This window comes from Amphiprion ocellaris, chromosome 13, assembly GCF_022539595.1.
Source record: "Amphiprion ocellaris isolate individual 3 ecotype Okinawa chromosome 13, ASM2253959v1, whole genome shotgun sequence".
Classification (NCBI taxonomy): Eukaryota; Metazoa; Chordata; class Actinopteri; family Pomacentridae; genus Amphiprion; species Amphiprion ocellaris.
Window position 1 is genome coordinate 12,757,601 of NC_072778.1, and position 17,045 is coordinate 12,774,645.

The window sequence follows — 17,045 nt, forward strand, 5'->3', positions numbered from 1 at the left end:
AAATAAATCTCATATGTATTCAGCCCTATGGTTGAGCTGTTCCATTTTTTTTCTTCTGACCTTTCGTCGTATTCATATATACACACTCCCACCCACCAGCACACTGTTGTGTGTAATTGAATTACCTTTACAAACTGTTGTGGGTAACTTTGTGTTGAAATTACAGTTTAAAAAAAAAAAAAAAAAAAAACAGCAACAGTGGAATAGTTTAATATCCTCATTTTTTCTGTGGTTGCTGCTGTCACTGGATGCTCCTTCTCAAGGCCTTGGAGATCAGCACACAAATACACATGCTGGCCGCTGCCCAGCGTTTCTTACCAAGTGAACCCTGCAATGTTATTTTCAACCAGCCTAATAAGTCATTGTTTCTTTTTGTGTTTTCTTCTCTCTCTGCCGCTCTGTTGCAGCGAGCTTGTCTTGTCTGAACACAAGATATAATGCCACTAGCCTGATTATTGAGAGAATGTTGTAGGCCTAATTGTGTCTGTGTTATCAGCAAGTTGCCCAGACATGGGAGAATAAAGCTGTCTGTAGATTTTTTTTTTTTCTGACCACAACAGGCACAAGATAGAAGAAGAAAATAAATAGAAAAAGTAGAAAAAGCCTAACCCTGTTGCACACAGATAAACGCATATTTCTTTGTAGCTGTCACACAGGGTTCAAAAACACCTCAATATGGATGGAGTGAGACAGAAATGAGGAAGAATGAATAAAGGAAGAAAGGAAAAGACTGAATTGTAGATTGACGATGAGAGAAAGAGATGAAATGCTTGGCCACATGGTCCGGTGGGAAATCCCCCACTGAGCTGGGAGCCCTGCGCCCTGGTGGCTAGATGAAATGTCTTATCTGCCGGCAGCAGAACTCTGTCCTTTAAGGGGGGCTAGGGATTGTCCATCCAACCAGCATCTCAACTGATCCGTGTTCCCGTTGACCTTTACCGTGACTGCTGCTGCACTCACATGCCAAACTTTAGACTGTGTTAAATGTAAGGTTGCTTATTCATGTACTATAGCATCTCTCAGGTTGGTCTCTTTGTGTTTGTTGTGCAAACCCTATTTCCTTGCACAGTTGTGTTCAGCATTGTTCATAGATCATGTCTGAATCATAATAGAAAGGACGGGACATGTGACATTTGCTTCCACCTGAAGAACTATGTATTCCCCATTCTTGTGGTATCTTTTTCTCTCCACTAATCTACCAACCCTTAATGAACAGGAAATTAAGTTATAACATGGCAGCTTGATATGCTCTAATTGTTCAGATTCTATCTTTATTATTTTTGCATAAAGCAGTAGGGTGCTCTGGTAATTTTCATTAATTACGCATAAAGAAGCAGTAATTAGATCTTTCAGTAATCTAGAACTTTTTGTCTGACTTTTTAGGGGTGCAAGGTGGGGGTGATATGTTTTAATATGTTTTGATCCATTATATCAGAAGAACAGTACTGTATACCCAATATATGTGATTATTGCTCATAAGTTCATCTTGCAAAGTGGTGGTGTTGTTCGTCACGTTCAGTTACAATGAAAGGATGAAGGAGAATACAGCATATTCATGTCAGTATTTGGACACTGTTACCCCAAATAGAGTTTTGTTATTGTGTCAAATTCAAAAAAATTAAATCAATGAAACTATAAGGATTCCTTTTTTTGGCTACAGTTTTGGTTGTTGCATTGTGCTGTACCTCAGAGAAAAAGACTTATTGTCTGATATGAACATTTGTACTCTAGTACCATAAGTATCTTACCTGTGATGATCCATGCAATTCAAATGAATACAGTGGCGTCGTGATTTTGCTATAAAGGGAAACGCAGATCTAATACACAAAGCTATGGACTTCTTTCATAATTGCCATTTTAAGAAATCATTGAAGCATCACTTGCTATTTGCACCTTGGAAGCACATAACACTGTCAGATAGTTGGGTAGACATTATTTTAAAGCTTGTGTTTGTGCTTGAGCTGGAGAAACATAGAGAGCTGGGTAGCAGGTTTGACTGAATGGGAGAAGCATGTCTGGCCTGGAAGCTATCTCCCAGCGCTAGCTTCCAGGCCAGACATGTTACTGCTTATGTGGTTCTCCAGTAAGCTGACAAAGAAGCTGAATAATGTATCTATCAGTCCGCCTGAGTGTGCCGAGCACTGGGCACTGAGGAAGCTGCCAGCTTGTTATAGGCTCATTACAGGTGAAGATGACATGTGGAGGTGCAGCCGCCTTGGCATTGTCTCCCTGCCCTGCCCTCGATAGAAGGCACAGCACTCTTTCACTCCCCATGGCATACAGAAAGGGAGACAGAGGTGATAGAGGAGGAGGGAATGAGCCTCAATGCTCCCCTAACCCCCCAAAATGAAATTGACAGGCTCACTGAAGTAATTGCTCCCAGCACTATTTTCTTTGGCAGGAAATACTGTTATCGACAAATAGGGGATTCAATAAGCGGCAGGAGATGAGGCTCTGGGCTGTGGTCAAAAGGCTGTGTCTGTCCTCTGCTGTTGAGGTTGCAGCGTCTCCTGATGTACTATCTCGCCCTTTCACTCCCATACCGTTTCTCTATATTTTTGCACCTATATCCTACTTTTTCTGACCCTCATGCTCCTGAATCATATTCCACGTTTTACATCTTGCTGCCGGATCACTAACTATGCACCCAGTCTTTCTCTGCCTCCTCTCTTTCTTTTCTTGCTCTCTTTCTCAAGGGTCTCTTTTTGACCATTTCTTCTGTTGACCATTTTTGTGAGCCTGACAGGGGAAAACTCTATTACCCAGTGGCCAGCAGGTAATCCCTCCTCCCGCTCCTCACATTGTTTCTCTGCTGCCAGCATGGTGGTGTAATGTTGATATTATCCCAAAGGATTCTATTGATTTGAGCTAGGGTCATGAAAAAGCAGTTTATGGTCAGTGTCTTTGGTTTCTAGAGGTCAGAACATGTGGTGAAATCAGAGCTCTAGCTTTTCTGGACATAGTGCTATACCTGCTGGGAACTACTGAGAGGTTAGCAGATACATAAAAAATGGATGATGCATTTGCCTCTCACTGCACATTACTGAGGAAGTACTGTTCTGAAAAGGCAGTCGCCTGATCAGCCATTTTCAAAAATGGAATCACAATAATGTAAGCAGCATTTTTGCATTTGAAATTGAGTGTTTTTTCTTCCACAGTTTATATATATTTCTCTGCTGTGTTTAGGTAAGCAGTTATGTTATTTTGTTCTCAATTACTTTGCCAAAAGTGTATATATTTATTGTGCAATGTTGAAGTTTTTTCATTGATTTATCATTTTAGTAAATTTTAAACTTGAGTTATCACTTAAACTTGCAAGCTGTCCTTGAATAAACTGCTGAGTGCATTTTATTAAGCTCTAACACTACTAAAGTCAAGCCGTGTAAATGGCAAATGATTGCTCTACAGACTTGTGTGTACTCCACCACTATGATTTTAATACATCTCAGCTGCCATTATGTCTAGCTTTTTTCAGCGCAGTTCTGACATATCGCCTCTCCACTGTCTAACCAATCCAGTTGCTTTAGCTTTTGTTCTCATCTAAACTGATTCACTGCAGACAGCAGTGTGTTTTCGAAACAGGATTTGGGGAATGAACTGCTGTGATGGCGCAACATTTAACAATGATATTTTCAGGGGACAAGCAGCATATTGCTCCACCTCCTAACATTGCTAGCCTGAGAATATAAATGCCAATGGGTAATATTTTTTCCTTTTACTTTTTGGAGGACAAATAGATCTATCATGGACTACATGTTTGTCCTGCATTCCTGGCATTATTCTGACATAGTTGATGCACTGTCCTTGGTAGGTCCAAAGAGTATCGACCTTCTGGTTAATATATACAGCAGATTCTTGAGCAGACTGATTCTTCTCAATAAGAAAATAGCCCTTATCCATCCATCCATCCATCCATCCATCCATCCATCCATCCAGCCAGCCAGCCAGCCAGCCAGCCATACATTCATCCATCCATACATCCATCCATACATCCATCCATACATCCATCCATCCATACATCCATCCATACATCCATACATACATCCATACATACATACATACATTTTTTTCTGCTTATCCAAAGATGGGTTATGTTCAAAACAGGTTTCCGAGTGTCTCTCTCCCCAGCCATTTCAGTTACTTCTGCATAATCACAAGACGTTCTCAGGGCAGATGAGCTCTGTAATCTACTTGCCGATTTCTGGGTCTGTCCCGGATGTCCTTTCAGCTGCATGTGTCCCTAACACCACCAGAAGAAGGCACCCAGGAGGCATCCAAATCAGATGCCTAAATCACCTTAACTGGTTCCCTTTAACATGAAGGAGCAGCAAGTCTACTCCGAGCTCCCTATCAGACGTCCTTCCGCTGTCTCGAAGGTTGAGCCGAGCCACACTAAGGAGGAACCTCATTCTGGTCGCTTGTGTCCTTAATTTCTTTCTTTTGGTCACTACCTAGAGCTTGTGACCATAGGTAAGGAGCAACTCTCTAGTTTCCGTCCTTGATCTCGTAGGTGCAGACTCTCATCCCGGCTGATCACACCCAGCTGCAAACTGTTCTAATTTTCACTAAAGGTCATGGTGTAATGAAGTCAACAGAACATCATCTGCAAAAAGCACAAACATGACTGTAAGGTTTCTAAACTGGAAATCCTCGTCACCCTGCTGCAACTTGAGATCCTGTCCATGATTGTCACAAACAGGTTCATCACCAAGGGGCAATTTTGACAGAGTCAACACTCACCAGAAACTTGTTTCTGGACTGGACTGGATGTGGATTAGATTTCAAACTCCTGTGACCCTCCTTAGCAACTCCACAAGGATAAAGATCTGGCCCACTGCTAGTATACTACCAGGACAGAATCCACATGGCTCTGCCTGAATCTGAGATTTGACATTTGGTCAGACCCTACTTTCTGGCACCCTGGAGTCAGCCTTTCTAGGGATGCTCGATAGTGTGAAACACTGATAATTGGAACATCACCTTCAGTTGCCCTTCCTGAAAATGGGTCCATCACCCTTGTCTGCCACTTCACAGGCACTGTCCACGACCATTGAGGATATGCTTTAGCAAAGAAGTGTCCAGCAGTGGCAAACATCTGGACATAACACAAAATTATTCCAAAATCTTTTCATGGAGAAGTAATTTCAAGAGTCTGTTTTAAAAACAAAAAAAGCACTGCCACACAGGGATTAAAAACACATCTATTTTTTTATAGTACTTAAACAACCAGAATAGTGTAATTGTTGTTGTAATACCCACTTCAGAGGCAGTTATACATCACAGTCTAAGTGAAATTTTGAAGTATATTTCTTGCAAAGTCTCCACATTTCACCTCAGGGATTTGTCTGGAGTGTCTGTCTGTTTCCTCTTCTCCATCAAATTGACATTTCATATCCTGTCTATCTGGTTTTATCAGCCTCTTATTAATTTCTTCCGTTTTTAAATGTAGCTGTTCTACAGCTGTCAATAAAAAGAATGTAAAACTGTGTTCGGCAGAAGTGTGAAACAAAGAGTGCTGTGGTTGTTAACAACTGCAAAGTCTTGATAAGAATGAGAAGGATTCTTATCTCCCCATTGGCCTGGTAACTATCATGAGTTAACCCAGTCACTCCTCCACATTCTCCCAACAGTACTCGAGAATAAGATGAAAGGTATATGAAAAGGCAGTGAAGGAATTTATTACAAAATCCAAGTATAGTTTGGAAAACTACACAATTATGCTAAAGTACACTCTACGGTTTAAGTTCTTTGATATTGTTTTCTTCAAGTACTAGAACCACAGCATTAGAATGAAGTATTTTTTAAAGCTATGGCAGAAGATAATAATGGGAAAAATAATGGCTTGTTACTGTTTAACAAAAATGAATGATGAAATTCAGTCTTACTCTGGAATGGCCTTAGTCTATCCTTTTTTTCTCTACATATGGACAATAACATAAGGTACTAGGCTGCATGTGATCACATTTCTGCTAAATAATTTAATATTATAATTGGCTTTGGCAGGAATCACTCCAGGAATTTGAGAAACGTAATTTTACATCATCCTTTATCAAATAAATATGAATATTTTATGCAGTTATTGAGACAATCAAACTATGAGCTCAGCTTATATGGAAAGCACATAATTATTGGTAACTTGCTGTTTTCAGACTGCGTCTGGTTTTTCAAACAAAAAAACGAGTTCTTTCATGTTGACTGTGCATTGCAGGAGAGCAGCAGGCCTCTCTTTTCTCCAGATAAATGAGCTAGCTTATTACTTCCCAAACTGCCTATTAACACAGCTCACTTTGTGGGGAACCAGCACTCCAGGGATGAACACAGTGACAATGCTTTTGGCTAGCAGACTGGTTTAAGCGTGTGTGATGCTGTTTCTGTAACATGTTTCCTCATTTGTTTTGTATTGTACCTTGACTCAGCCCCCACATGAAATGTAGGTCATTTTAACAATAGCATTATGAAGTGACTAAATTAGCACCGATTTGTTCACACAGCTTGGAATGGAAGTTGAGATGGTGCTGCAAAATTAATCTATTCTTCAGTTTATTTGTTGATTGCAAGGGTGTTTGAAAATGATGTCAGACGAACAACAGATTCAGATGGTAACTTTGGAGTTAAGCTGTAGCTCACATGCTCAGTACAATATTACCTTCACTGTGCTTGGAGAGTGAGAATGTGAATGTGTGTTTCCTTCTTGTGCTGAAAGTGTGCGAGTTATCGCGAATAGACAGTGTCATTGTGTAAGCGTCAGTGTAGCAACACATCCCTGTGGAGATTATACACAAGAATCCATTTACTTCAAGCAGGAGCTGCAGCAGATAGCTTGTAGAGCCTGTGTTTGGCTCTTGGAGACTGCAGTCCATCATTAGAGTCTTGGCTGATTGAGAAGAAGTAGAAATTGGCAGGCAGGTTTCTTGTTTTCTTAGAAAACACAGAAGTTATGGCCAGCTTTTATCACTAGTACATTTGTAAGAATCTACACTTTAAGACAAAAAAAGTTTATAAAACTACACAAACTCATGCTACTTAATAATAAGTCCACTTTGTGGTATGAATGACTTTGTTGTTAATTTTTGTGGCATATTTAGAATAAACAGGTTTCTTCTAATTTCCTTGACTGAGTAATTGTTCCTTTAGTCATTCTGTGTATATAGAAACATGTTGTTGATGCAAATTATGCATTCATGTCCCTTATGGTTGTTTTTCACATTGCTGTAGGTACTGAAGTTAAAGTATAGGCTGCTAATCTAATAATTGTCTCCCTGATATTTTGTTTGCAGGGTGGACTCAGGAACAGCAAGCACGAGTGTACCCTTTCATCCCAGGAATATGTCCATGAACTGCGTTCTGGCATCACGGAGGAAAAACTACTCAACTGCCTGGAATCCCTCAGAGTGTCTCTCACAAGTAACCCTGTCAGGTTAGTAACTCAATGTTTCTCACTCCCTGCAAACTGTACCTTGTTCGGTGTGAAGTGTGTGAATGCTACTTGAGGTTGCCATAGCTTTTTGGAATGCTTTTTTTTTTTTTTTTTTGCTGGGACAATGATACATTTCCAGTTCCACCATACACACAATAGATACATATTACATCTGTTCATCATTATTTTTGGGAAATTATCCACAGAGTTTTCATCAAGGCACTATTGCATGAAAGGATCCAGTTGAACAAATTACTAGCCCATACAACAGTAATGCACAGCTGGAAATAGTGTACTTTAGCCTCAGCAGTGATAACTGGCGGTAAAAGTTGTCCTTAGTGTTTTTTTTAGAATATAAAAGGAAGGAAATGGAAATTACTTAATATAATATTGGTTTGGATATGTATGTGCACAGGAATGCTGAAACTGAACTTAATTCATACAGTTCATACAGTTTACTCATTATAATATAGATATGAATTGTGGTTCTCCAATAGAATAGAAGTCTATTTCCATTACAGTGTATTTACACTGGAATTCTTTGTGGGTTTTCTCAAGTTAGAAAAATAAAATAAATTAATGGAACAGGTAAGAACGGTAGCAATAAAAAAAAAAGAGAAATATAAATATATATTATAAAAATAAAGATACATTGTAAAAAGAGCACTTTATAAAAAAAATTAAAAATAGATACCCTGAGAAGTAAAAATAGTCTTCATTTCTTTTTTTTAAAAACATCTATTATAAAGCTATATGTTAAAGAGAAAAAGAAAAGTCCTCCATTTCTTCAGAGCTTTGCTAGGCTCTTGAGTCATTCGTTACAAGGCCTTACTGATTTTTGTAGCCTTGTCTCTGCTTGTTACCCAAAGTCTCTGCCTTCTGTCCTGTGAATGAGATCTTCAATTTTAATTTGGTCCCACTAGTGCAGCAGAAAGAACCCTTAGTGACAGCAGATCGTCTAAATTATTTACCAGCCCACTGTTGAGGAGATGTTTCTTAATGTGAACCAATGAGTAGTGCATATTAAATGGTCATTGGATAAGTGGAATACATTTTCATGTTGACCCTGCCTACAGTGAAAGGACCTGCCAGCATAGCCTCAGAGGAGCTTTTATTTAATCTGTGTGGCACTACCAGCATTGTGGCTGTTTTCCGGTATGAACCAATTTGAAATCCAACAACCCTCTATATATGAAAATACAATGGGTATTTTTATTAATCGCAGCCCTCATCTTCTATTTCACATCAAACTGATAAGAGAAAATGATCACTTGAAATTATGGTTTGAATCGATGTACAAAGATGCAAAGATTTTCAGTTGGCTAACAAGATAGATGGATACTATTCTATCTATCTATCTATCTATCTATCTATCTATCTATCTATCTATCTATCTATCTATCTATCTATCTATCTATCTATCTATCTATCTATCTATCTATCTATCTATCTATCTATCTATCTATCTATCTATCTATCTATTTTTATTTATCTATTACATTTTACATACAGTATCTAATGTAGTCTTATGAATAGCTAAGTAACTGAGTAATTATCCCTCGGGTGATTGCAGAGCTGTGAAGTCAGTGTCCACAGTCTTCTAGCAAGCTGTGGGGAGTCAAGTCAGCCTTTCCACTAAGAAAGGCCAACTGGTGCCGAGGGGGGTATAACTGAGGCCAGGCTTGCCCTGTGGGTGTTTTTAAACGGCTGAACCTTTGACCAGCGTATGAGGGACCCGTGCTTTATGAAGGAGTCGCCTCCCACGGATGGCTAAGCCCATCCAGGGAGCCACCTTTTAGTGTGTGTGTTGAAGAGGACTATGCCAGTGTTGACTAACACCGGTCCCCTGCTCGTCTTTTACGCCTCTTATCATTTCTCTCCTGAGGAAGGTGGCTGATTATTTTCTTGAAGCATGGTTAAGGTTACGTCTAATTAATATGAATATATTTAATTGTTATGGATCACAACACACAGGAAGTTTGCATTTGACTCCAGTATGTTAATGTAACCTTTGTACAGTATGTTGGTATGTTATCATATACTGAAAGTAACTATGAAGTAGATGCCAGAGGAGAACTTTCACATTTGCACCTCAGAATAATGATGAGCTGTACTGTTTTTAATAACTAAATTAATGTATTTATTATGGATTTGATGAAATATACAAAATTGTAAAAATTTATTAGTAATAATCGAAACACACTGAGATTTGCTGGTAATTGGTCCTTAATGTGCTACCATTTTTGCTACTTTGCTAGTTGTACCTGACAGTTTATAACCCCAAACAATATTTATTATTGCAGAGACAAGTCCCGTCCCTGCAGAAATACAGACATGCAGTCACCAGCTGGTTGCTTTTTCATGTTCCAGTTTTCTCATAGTTGAAAAGGCCAGACAAACTTTGTGTGAGATTGTCTTGGCTGTGTTCAAACAATCTAAAGCAGAATGTTAAAATCAGTGCCCTTATTTCTCAGCCACTTATGTGTAGAAAAAAATCTGTCTTTTATGGCCCCAAATTCTGAGTATGCTACTGTTTCAGGCTGAAAAACTATACACCGAATTTAAAAAATATTGCCATGACTGTTATCCATGTATTTATCAGTTACCCTCATACAAAGTGTAATAAACAGAAAATTCAAAAAGAAATCAATATTTGTGTGACCACATTTTATAACTGAAACAGAACCAATTCTTATGCTTAGTTTATCAAGGTATTTGGCAGATATGTTGTTCCAAGCATCTTGGAGAACTTGCCTCAGTTCTTCTGTGGATTTAGGCTCTCTCTGTTGCTTCTGGCTTTCATGTAATCCCAGACCTGCTGATTTTGAAATAACGACTTAAATGATTAATAATCTTTAGCTCTGACAACTGAACGCAGTGTGTCCACTTACGAGCAGCCTGTCCGACTGCTGCTACCTGAATGCATAATGAATTGATGACTCAAGAAATATTGATCTTTAATACATGGTTAGCAATGTTAGATTGATTAGTGCAAAATAACTGATTTGGGGGTTGTCTCTAAACACAGGGGAAATTTCACAGTGTTTCACATTTATGTGACGATCTGAAATCATAACCAATATCTTGGTTTTTTTTGCATAAAACTTAATGCTGTACGTTGGAATGAAAGTCTCCCCCATCAAAGTGTTGTTGTTCTTCACAGTGAGTGCTTACCACTGCTTTTTGTTTCCCACTGATGTTTGGGCAGCCTGCTAATTTGCTCCCAGAGGCCTGTGTTTGTCTAATAGTTTAATTGGCTGGGCTGTGCACCTGTTTGGCAGCACAGGTGGCCACAGGGCCATTGTGCTGAGGGCCTTATCTCTCAGGCAGTCCCACACAGGTGTGTGGCATGCAGCCTTTGCCGATCCACCCACAGATGGCATTGCCTGGAGCATCCACTGCCTTCTCTGTTTCCACTCTCTTCTCCTCAGCTGCCATGTTTTGCACTTCTCTTTCTGTCAAAATTTCCCCAGCCAATTATTTATCCTCTACTTCATTCTCCCCCTTTTAATTTTGTCATTTGGATACTCGCTTCTTAATTTAGAAGTGTCAGATTGACTAGCCACTTTTCATTAATTTCTTAATCCACTGACATGAAGTGAGATGCCAACTTACAGAAAATTACAACCCTCTTATTTTCTCATTTAGTGGGAAAGAAATCCTGTTTTTTTTTTCAGCCTGTCCTTCTTTATCTTGCTCATTTCATAGCTTCCGTCTCTGTTTGCACATTTTTAAACAGTGATAAGATCCATTTAAAAGTCTAAACACATACAGTCATGAAAGCAAAGACTCATCTGTTTTGTATTATGTATGTTTACATTTTGTTTTTGCATGACTGGGCATACTCTGCTTTTACTTTTTTGATAGTTTCATTTAAAAGCTGCAGAGTAAAGCTTCCTCTGAATCTAACTCAACTACTGCTCCACTAATAGACTTTCCAATATAAAAACAGGTGAGTGGTTTTAGTGGTTTTGGGCACAAGAGCACACATCCGATGCCCAGACTTTTGAGTTCCCTCTGTTTGGCCCTCAGCATTACACTCTGACTTTGTCAAATTCTGACAGTGACTTACATATTAGATCTGCTAGTTCTCAGATCCCTAAGACATATTCAAGCTAAATTGAACTGGGCTCCTAACTTCTCATTATATGAAATCTTCATGGTACAAGTCAGATATTTTCTCTGTAGCATTTTCTTGTGGGGTCTTTTTGTGGAGGTGGGAGACATTTGCTGACACCAGGGTTTCTCTGTGTGTCTGTATACTCAAGGTGTGGGTTGTTGTGATGATCTTGCTGCTCTGCCACACAGAGTGTCTCTGAGTCTGAATCAGTCTCACCAGCTTTTCTCAGCTGAATGCTTGTAGCTGAGCACTGAGGGTTGCATGGAACAGTAGTAATGGGCTTTTTACGAGCTCAGGAGTTGCTTTGCCTGCTAACACAAAGTTTCTTGTCCTGTTAACTGTCTGTCCTAATGCCCAGGATGACAAAGCATTGAACACCACCTGAGAAACACTGACATTTCCTCTAGGTACAGTGGTGGTGCTCCTTGTATAATATATAATAAATCTTGGCAAAGATTTCCTCATTCTCTCGTGCCATTATATGTGTATTTAATGATCTGAAACATTATTCTGAGACAGTTAAAGTATAGTGCTGTCATACTTTTGATTCAAATGTTAAAATACCTCTTGGAAAATATATGAATGCACTTGTGATTACATTTTACATGTGTGATAAAACCTTTAAAAATCTGGACAATTATGAGGTGTCAGAAAGCCTCTCCCTTGGCATACAAGTTTTAAAAGTAGTAGTGTTAACTGGCACTTTTATATTGCTGACTCTTCCTCCCTTGGCCTTTTCTGTCTACTGTGCGTTCAGAAGCTAATTAACACCAGCACAAAGGAGCATATCCATCTGTCCTTCTGTCGTTGTGGCTGTTGAGACAAATATGAGCATCAAAACGTCTCGCAGGTTGTGTGTAAACCCTCGACAGCTTAGGCCTGAAATCCTGTCTGGCACACGCACAAAGTGCGAATAGTGGGTCTCAATACATCTGCAGTGAGTTAACGCTGCACTGATGAATGATACTTGTGTGAGGGGTTTAGATACGGTAGACATCAATGAGCCGGCTCTGTCTGACATAGATTCTTCACAGAGATTAATAACTGTTTCAACTCTGTCATTTTTGATGTGGAAATATTGCAGTGAATCATCCATAATTGATCCTCTGTATTCACTTTGTTACTCTGGATAGTGCTTTTGTAAGCTTAATCAGACTCCATGTCAATTAGATTTTTTTTAAATATAGCATTAAAAAAAGAAACTCAGATATCCTCAGTGAAGTTCAGGAGGATGAGCTACCTCGGGACACATGACAGCCAGACTCCTTTGAACTCTCCACATCAAGCACCATTTCTTCCCATCAAATAGGATAATGGAAAAAAAAGAAATAGGAATTTGATTCTCAGCCATGACAATCAAGTTTTAACATCCTCTCGGAAGAGATGAGGATGGAAAGAGGAGATACACATACACAAGATATCCAGAAACTGCAACTGTTAAGGCCACAGAATATGTCGTGGCTGCTGCCTCAACAAAGAGGTGAAGTGGGAGTGGAAGCTTTTCAGTGGGGTAATTTTCTTTGCACTTTGCTGTGAGACTGTGCTCTCTAGGCTCCAAGTGTTATTACAAACCACTCTCCATCGCCCTCCAGTCCTCGGTAAAGTTTGCTCTGCCCCTTGTCAAGGAGAAACAAGGCTTTAAAGATTTGCAAATTGCATAAATGTTTAGTAGAATCTCGTAGGCTGAAGTTTCCCCGGTCCTCTGTAATTGCAGAAATAATACATTCATTATTTAAAATGTTTTGTCTTTTCAGAATGGTAAAATCGTTCTAGTTTCAGAGAGTCAGTTTTATTTGACTGTTAAATTTGGCACGAATGCTATAACACGGTCTTCGATGGACGTGACAAGCAGTCAGAAAATGAGCAAGTTAACTGGTTTTTACCCTTGCGGCTGACTTCAGAGTTGATGTTTGCCCTTCTTCCTCAGAGGCAGTGGAAATGGTTTCGGAGACATAAATGTCCTCAGTGTCTGAGTATATTTTAAGAGTGATGCCTATTTCATTTTATGACACCATCTGTTGACCTCCAAGATAGCCATATCTGTTACAGCCCCAGAGTGATGCATACATAATTGAGAAATATCTGATTTGAATTTCATATTGATTTAGCTGAAAATTGTTTCCATCCACTATAGGAATTAACTGACACATACAGGGAATAACTGTCATAAAATTCCCTAATGACTGTCCTTTTCTCAGCATTTCTTATTATCCATTGTTTCTAGGTCATGGCGTAAATTTTGGAGCATATATAATATCTCTGGACACTATATGTAATATGGTGGATTTTTTACAGTTTTAAATCATTGGTATGTATGCTAATAATGCCAAAAATATGGTATTTTAAACTGTATTTTAAAAATTTCTAGATAAAGATTTATGTTTTCTGTGTGGGTTGTATTTCATGTTGAATTCCACGTGACTTGAGATCATATTTAGCAAACTTATGAAGAGGAAATATTTCAATCTGTCCAAACGTCACAGAGTGACACATTTGTTGCTGCCTTTATGCTCTGGAATAAAAGCATTTATCACCTCTCCTAACCAACAAAAGTCATCTTGTCTGCTCCAGAATTTAGTAGAGCTGTAGAGCTGTCCTAATGTTTTACTAGTTCTCTGTAGATATTAAATAATAGCACAAATTCTGGCACACACATTCTTGGAGGTTCTCGGACACGGATACATCTTCTGTAAAAGGTGCCAGCAACAAAAGCTTGCACAAAATGGCAACTTTATGACTTTGAAAATAGAATCAGTTCTTTCAGAAAAGTGCTTGCCATTGCATTTCCTTCTCCTCTCTGAAAAATGAAGCTCATCTTTCCAAAAACCTGAGGAATGTGCCGATTCATTGCATCAAACCTGAAGAGCTGTTCTCTAATCTCTCACAACATATATGGGTTTACATGATACTGAACTTTTAAGCCGTTGTAAATAAAAAGGCCTATTTGACCATTAAACTGCTGGTACCTCTGGACTCTGTCCTCAGCTCGCAGTGGAGATTATTGTGTAGAATTCTATGATGTTGTTCAGGGGATAATTAGAAAATTTAAAGTGTTTTGTACTCAGTGGGGGTTGGCTTTCCAAAGTATCCTGGAGACATGTTGTGCTGCCAGCTGTCTGTACCTAATAGTTGATTTAGTTTTGATGGAGATATCCACTTTTCACACTCCTTTCTATACAATATACACACACACACACACACACACAGAGAGACACATGCAAATACCTTTAGTTCCACATTCATTTATGTAGTTTGTTCTCAGTCTTTGTTAAAGCCAAGTTTTGAAATCAAGCTGAGACTCAAATAATAGTGCAGACTGCTCCTTCTGAGTGCTGCATTGTTCCCTATGCTGTCCTCGCTTGGCTACACCAGAAATCACATTCGTTGAGTGCAGACATCAGATATATTGCTCTCAGACTTTGTTACTTGCTTCAGCACCAATATCAAACAACAGTACCACCCCAGTTGGTTCTGTAAATGATACCTCTGCTGGAACTCAATGCAGCTTTTTTGTTATATTCTTATATAAAAAAAGTTGTAGTGACACTGCTCTCTCAAACTCTTTATCTATATAGTACACGCAGCTGTTACGTGCTCTGTGCTGTGACGCCTTACATTTTAAGAAGTGTGCTAGGCAGCAGGAGTCTGAGACCCAAGATATTATCTGAGTTGACAGCATGGTTGGAGAAAGTGAATGTTAGCTGCAGTTACATACGAAACATGTCTCTTGATTGTTCTCTTTCAGGGGAGCACAGGTCAATAATTGTGCCTCTGTATGCCTTTATATGTACAAATGCTCGATGCACGTTGTGTCTGTTATACTCGACACATTTCTTGGCAGTTTTCCTCGGTTCTTCCTTATCCAATCAGTCTTTTCAGTATTTCAGTCACTTCTATGTGAGGTGAAGGTCGATATGAATAAGGGTCAACTAGACAACAGAGAATACGGTTTGTGTTTGAGTTTAAAAACTTTATGTTAAAGTTTTTAAACAATCTTTTTTGTAACTGATTCTTACTGGCTATAACCTGCCAGTGTGTGTGTGTTTTAGTGTTGTGTCGATTTGCTTTATGTAGTTTCATTAGAATGTAGGATGAGTGCATCAACTTCTTCTGCGATATTAGGTTATAACCACCTTGACAGCTTGTGCAAACACTGCATAGGCGGGTTTGTTGGTCCAGTAGCAACAGGTCCAACACTTCAGTTCTCTGCAATTCTACACCAATGAGCCAAAACATGGCCACTCACAGATGAAGTTGAATAGCAGTGATTATCTTGTAACAGCAGCGCATGTTAAGGTCTGGCAGCACTCGTAGTCAACGGATTGGGTGCAGGAGCAAAGTGTTAAGACCCGAGTGACTTTGAGAAGAGCCAAAACATGGCCGGATGACTGAGTCGGATCATCTCCCAAATGGCGTCGCTCGTTGGCTGCTCCCAGTCAGAAGGGGTGAAGTTTTACTCACAGTGGTCTGAATGGGTACGAAGCATGAACCGGCAACAGGAAGTTAGGGGATGTGCTGGAATGGGTCTGCTCCATCTGCTGCTAAGGTCCTGGTTCCAGATACCACAGGACACCTTCAGAGGACTTGCAGAGTCCATGCTTCAGTGGGTAGGAGCTGCTTTGTTGACATGTGAAGGACCAACAGCATTTAATGTCTAGGTGGCGATAACGTCATGTCATATTGCTCTGTGTTAGTCTTCGTGCGCTAACATCCTAATTTAGAGGTCGGCCAATTACTTATTGATTTCTTGCATGGTTATTGGATCTGATATTCAGCATTTTTCTGATCATTGGTTTATTTTTAATTTTTTACCGACTTCCAATAATTTAAGTTAGTTTAAAAATGCACTTCTTTGGAACTCATGCAGATACCTCTCTCTATCTGTAGTTGCTACACTGTGGTCTTCATGTCCTGCTCTTAGCCCCGTCTGATTGGTTGCACATCATGAACACTAGCTAATTAACACTGAGGGATATAAGTTACAAGTTCTGTTTTACTTGAACATATTTAAAATAAAAAAAAAAAGTATTTAAGTTTAGCGTTGGAGTGTGTGTTTTTCTGAATTTTGGCTCCAACATTTTCATTTTTGCTGAAAATGTTTATCGATTCCAAATATTGTTTTTTGATCTCTTTGGTTAGTAATAATCCAGAATTGTGTCAGCCCTACATACACCTCATCAGTCAATCAGCAATTCTCATGGTAGCATAAACCTCCAAGCAAATCTGAGCCTGAATATTACAAACGTTAAAGTATTTTGTCCCACTCATATGCAAAAACAGAAAATAGAAAAGAGAAAATATTTTTTTTATAACCTCGTTGGGCTGTCTGGCATCTCTTGTTTTTGTTTATTTAAAACAACACTGGATAAAATGTATAATAAGAAAAGGAATTAGGCATTTTATGTCATCTTCTCTGTCAGAGTTGCTGTAAGTTGTGTTAGCTGCAGTCTGTTCATGATGTTTGGGGTAAGAATGACCTTATCTTGAACCTAGTATGAAACACAGAGT

At 39.1% G+C, this 17,045-nt stretch overlaps 1 protein-coding gene across 6 annotated transcripts in view; it reads left to right on the forward strand.

The window, feature by feature from the left end:
- The window catches only part of diaph2 (diaphanous-related formin 2), a 373,465-nt gene that overhangs the window by 89,999 nt on the left and 266,421 nt on the right, over positions 1-17,045 (forward strand). For all 6 annotated transcript variants that reach the window (XM_055016416.1, XM_055016421.1, XM_055016420.1 and 3 more), the window contains one exon: positions 7,278-7,417. In XM_055016416.1, coding sequence (XP_054872391.1) covers positions 7,278-7,417 — 140 coding nt within the window. The remainder of the gene's footprint in view (positions 1-7,277; positions 7,418-17,045) is intronic.